The sequence below is a fragment of the Paramisgurnus dabryanus genome, chromosome 18 (genome assembly GCF_030506205.2).
Source record: "Paramisgurnus dabryanus chromosome 18, PD_genome_1.1, whole genome shotgun sequence".
In the NCBI taxonomy this organism is placed as follows: Eukaryota; Metazoa; Chordata; class Actinopteri; order Cypriniformes; family Cobitidae; genus Paramisgurnus; species Paramisgurnus dabryanus.
The window spans coordinates 4000801-4006289 of record NC_133354.1 but is presented as its reverse complement, the minus strand read 5'-3'; the positions used below and the strand labels follow the sequence as shown (position 1 = coordinate 4006289).

The 5489-nt window shown below is 35.8% G+C and overlaps 1 protein-coding gene across 1 annotated transcript in view; it reads left to right on the top strand.

The window, feature by feature from the left end:
- Positions 1-3479: 3479 nt before the first annotated feature.
- Positions 3480-5489, top strand: part of LOC135721526 (ly6/PLAUR domain-containing protein 2-like) — a 58225-nt gene continuing 56215 nt past the window's right edge. The window contains exons 1-3 of the mRNA XM_073812558.1: positions 3480-3533; positions 3629-3742; positions 4032-4151. Coding sequence (XP_073668659.1) covers positions 3485-3533; positions 3629-3742; positions 4032-4151 — 283 coding nt within the window. The 5' untranslated portion in view covers positions 3480-3484. The remainder of the gene's footprint in view (positions 3534-3628; positions 3743-4031; positions 4152-5489) is intronic.

The following is a 5489-nucleotide window of genomic DNA, read 5'->3' as shown; positions in this document are numbered from 1 at the left end:
CTTATGCCTTTATCATAGTCAATACGATGCTGCGTATGGGCGGATGACGACTGTATATGCCAAGTTATTCTCCTTGTGTATCCTGAGCTCCACCAGCTGAGTGATTAAACTGAAACTAAAGCTTTGCATTGCCACTATGGAGTATTATCTTCACCTCCACTGATTCCCGGGTCCCTGTGCCTGTTATTCGGTATGTCTCCCTCATGTGGGTTTATTACAGAAATGTATTGTGACGACTGATTAACATGATTAGTTTTCCCCTATTTTATAGAGCGATAAGGGTATGCAGTGACGTCACCGCTGTCTTGTTCCGGGTTGAATATTCGCGTTCGTGAACGTGAATCCTATTTTGATACGTTTGTGAATCCGCTAATGCGGTGGGAGTGCTTTTGCACTTATATGGTCCAGTTATGTTTTCAGTGATTTACTTGTTGTTTTGGGTTAATTTTTGTATTATTGCCAGCGTACTGGCGTGAACATATGTTTTCTTTCTGTTTGTTTCAGTGACAATTGGTTTTGTTTCTTTATTCTTTAATTCAATTTAATTTGGTTAATTTTGTTATTGTGTGTTTGACAGGCATTAAGTGTCAGCTGTGTTGCCTGCCTGAATTTTGTAAATCTTTTTTGTTTCTGTTTGAGTGTGTGTGTGTGTGTGTGTGTGTTTGTGTGTGTGCTGTGTTATTTTGTTTTACAGGAGCTGCAGACCTTTGATGAAGAGCAGGGCTAAATAAAGTCTTTCTTTAGGTGGTGATGGTGTTTCCTCACGGAGTGCTGTGATTTGCCGTGTGCACTGGGGCTTTTGGAGTGGTGTGAGTTTGCAGTGTACGTAGAGTAAAGGCCTGTACGGCCGGTCATTTAGCCGAGGCTGCAGCTCCTTGTGTCGTCCTTCTGGACCATTTGTGTGATTGTGGTCCCATTTTATGCATCTTGTGAATGCATTTTAAATTTCTTCTGACTTTGCAAATACAATAAATACTCTATTTTTATACCAGTACCTCTGTCTCCATTGCCTATTTGCCACAGAGTGGGGAACCTGTGCATAATGTTTTCAATAAATTCCTTGGGTGAGATTCCCAGGGTGGCGTAGTCAGGCATTATTAACCCTTTGGGTAATTAACTTATTCAAATTTATTTAACTCATACCTTCCCTCTGCCATCTGGCCACACTTACAAAAAACAAACAATACTGATGTGCATCTTGAGACAAAACAATAGCACTGATATATGTTAAGATATGTCAGTACAAGGTGTTTTTAAATAAAGGCAGCTCAAATATGCATTTTAGTCTGGGACTATGGGATAAACCCTGTCCAGGAACCCCACCGCCCCATTAGGACCTTTTTTAAAGGTACCGTCAGTGACAGCTTAGTTTTCTTTCTGATAGTGTAGTTGTTATATTACTTTCCACATTATGTTATTATTGTTGTTAATCTTATGTTATGTGTTGTCTTCACAAGTAGAGAAAAGAGGGTGTCTCCATCTCAAGATGATTAAAAGTTGTGAAGAAAGGGCGATTTATAGTCGTGCGTCGTAGGCTATCCGTAGCCTGTGCGTAGCTCTGCGTAGCCTGACGCGCACCTCACAAAATTTCTAACAGCGCGTTGGCTCTACGCGGACCGCAAGCGCTGTGATTGGTTCACCAGAACCCCTCCCGTCAGGTAAAAAAACTGCGTAATAGGTATTTCCGTTTGAGACGGTAAAAACAAAGATGAGCCAAGTTGAGGAGTGATTTAACTCAAACTGCAACATAAGTCGCTGTTTATTTACTTCCATCATTGTTGGTCTTCTCAAATTATACACAACAAGTTGCTATTTCTTCTTCGTTTTCTTGCTAAGCTTCTTCTTCTGTGACGACTTCTACTGCTACTGTGGTTAGACGCGTGATTACTGCCAACCAGCGGTTTCGCGTGTGTTTGCATGTCGACGCGGACGGCGACGCAAAAGTATAAATGAAAACCGACGTGGAACCTACGCCGTCGCGGCTACGCCGTAGGACCTACGCACGACTATAAATCGCCCTTTAGTCATTTAACACTATAGGATATTGACATTTAAAAACAGCAGATTCTACATTAGAGATTGTTTATACTTTAATTTGCTGATTATTGGAGACTCCAAATATGCATTTCTGTTTCAGAATCAAAAAATAAATTTTTTTCTAAAAACAAAGTCATCTGTATTTAAAATCTGTTGCTCTTTTGTCCCATTGAATGAATAACTTTGACAAAGTCCATTCAGAGCAAAATATTCACCAATAATGAAATTGAAGTGTTTTATTGGGTAGAGTTTATTAATCATCAGTCATCTTAGTATAATAGCTTTCATTTTGCACAGTCAAAATGTTATATCTGTTTTAATCGTTTCAGACATTTGTATTGAATTTCATAACTGAGCCCTTGGTGTGATTTTATACTGCACATGACAGAGCGCACTGCGGCAGTATTTCAGATACATGTATTTTGTATTTTTGTACTTTCTGTATTTTTTGTCTCTGGACTTAATAAATGTATTCCTTATTCAACAATTATATATAGATAATAAAATGTTATAGTTAATGGTAGTCTTGGAAAGCTAGCAGCGTGTGATTTTGAAATGTTTTCCATCCTGTCTCCAGTGTGTAAGATGTTTGTTAAAGATCAAGCTGCAACACATCAGAGGAAAGTGGTTAATGCCAGCTAGAGCAACACCTTTACTGGGCAAAGTTAAAGTTTCCATTCTCACCCACATTTATTAAAAAAAAAAAACTCCAGAGATGATGTTGGAACCACAGCTGTCTGTGGTCTGATAACTTCTTTAAAACAATGTGTCAAAACCTTTCAAAAGCGTGGCATACAAAAAAATGCATAAAATATATCCAGCTCATTTATGAGCTAAATGTGGGTGCTGCCATCTTTGACCTTTACTGTGTAAAACTTCCGGTGAGCCACTAAAGCCAATGGTAGCCAGGGACACAAGCATGCTTTCCTATCTGAGCATGATACACAAGTTCTAGTCCAGGCTCTTGGCCTGTCCAGACTGTACTATTGCAATACTTACTGGCTGGACTCCAAACCTGCACAACCAAACCCTTACAGATGATCCAGAATCTTGACTTGATTTGGTTTGATAAAGAATTGTTAATAAAAAAAAATATGTAAAAACTTAAAATAACATAAATAAGTGACAGTGATTTTGCTGGATGAAATGTTATGATGCTGGGACATGAAGCCTACTGCATGAAGTCTTTTTTTTTATCCATGTTGTCCATGTCTGCACATTTTGTATGTTTCTCTTATCTAACACAACTGAGTCTGATCATCAGCTCATTAGGTGAGATCTTTATGAACTGAGTTAATAAATGTGTCAGGTAAGAGAGATGCACAAAATGTGCAAAGCAGTGGGTGTAAAGTGACAACTATGTTAAAACCCGCATTAAACCCTCCCCTTTCTAACCAGTAATAAAAGACACTGAAACGTATCTTGATCATTCCTCCTACAAGCAAAGATGGATCAGCACATCTCCATTCTACTTCTGTTCATTTTCATCACTGGATGTAGGAAAAACTCAGCATATATTAATTTGTACTATTATTTGATAGACATTAAGAGACTATTGAATATCTTTCCCTCTCTCTTGTTTTTCCTCAAGCACACTCACTCAAATGTTATGAGTGCACACCTGATCTGTCAGGATCTTGTGAGGCAGAAGAGAAGATATGTAGTGATGGAGAGACTAAATGTTTAAAAATGACAACCGTTTTTGGTAAGTCCAGTTTTATGTAGAAATTTACTGTCATATCGTACAATTAAAGTAGGATTAGAGTGGAAATGATCAAATGTGAATTGCTTGTAAACATTTACATTTAGGCATCTGGTAGACACTTTTATTAGTTCTAGAGACTTACAGTGCATTACAAGCTATACGTTTTATCATTATGTTTGTTCCCAACATCAAACCCTATAGCTTTTGCACTGCTAACGCTACAGGAATATTATCATACTGAAATAGTTTTCTTTATTTATACTGTCTGAAAGCTTGCTTTGTTTTGTAGGTTCAACTAAGATATCCACAACTAAATCGTGTGTAATGACTTGTGAAGAAAATAGCATAAATGACCCCACTGGGACAACTTCAACCAAGTGCTGTGATACCGACCTTTGCAATGGCACAGGTATTTATATTGATTTTTAATCCACTAATTTATATTTAAGGTACAGTTTTACTGATGATTTTCTACAAAACACAGCTACTTTGGGTCATACATTTGCATAAACCTTGCATAATCTGCAAAATGTAATTTTAAAAACAATGATTCAAAATGACAATTTGTTTTTATTAAGTAGGGGTGAGCGGGGCACAAACTAATGCGGGAGTAATTGTAACATGGCTACTTTGCATATTTATACACGGCTGAGCAATCTGTGGTCTTTTTCTCTTACTGACAAAAGATCTCATGAGAATTTGTGAAAAGTTTTGATGTGTTTATACACAAAGAATGTTTTCGATCTCTGAGGTGGGAGTGTAAGTCACCAAATCCAACTTTATATTATTTTAATCATATGAAGCATCATGGATTAATGAATGTGTGGATATCGATCTATTATAGGCAGATATATAAACAATATCCACCTTTAGTATATAGACCAAAATTTATTGAATTATTTATATTGAAAAAAATTCTAGCATGCGTTAACAAACCCTCTGTTTGTTACAATGAACCCACCTTTGGGGTAAATTGATACATTTGCAATCCTGTCACTTTTGGTGTAATTGTAGGATAACTGTAGGTCCCACAAACAAACAAAAAAGTGTTTATTTAGATTTATGTGTTGATTGTGTAAAAAATGATTAATCTAACTTAAATATGTTTTGAATGATAGTGCCAAAGTCAAAAAGCATTTGTGCCCCGTCCTCCTCTGTCCTTAGAAAGCTTTTTATGATATTTATGATATATTATATGCTATTTATTTAAGAAGAAAAAAACTAGCAAAACCTACACTGTAAAAAAACTGCCTTAAATTCTTACGTTTAATCAACTCAGATTTACAAGTAATTTCAACTTACTATTATTCATCTTGACTTGAGATTCTACAATTTATAAATGAAGTTGACTTATTTCAATTATATTTTAGGCTATAACAACAAAACATTTTAAGGCAGCAAAATATTTTTCATAGTTTAATCATTTACTCTATATATTAAATGCATATTTTTATTTGTATTTACAGTATGTACCCTACTGTACAAAAATGCAGCATGAATTCAACATACAATTTTAAGTTTTGACCTGTGCTGATTTTATGTTAACATAAATTATGAAAACAAATTGAAATTGTTTAACTTAATTTGTTAAGTTAAAGTAATGTAAAAAATATATATATGTTGATTTAACAAAAATGCTAAAAAAATTTTACAGTGCAAGATCGCAAATTGTCTTCTCTGTGCCGTTCTGGTCATGTTGATGTCAGTTTTGTGTTAATAAAACATTTTGTGTCTTGATCAGGTGGAC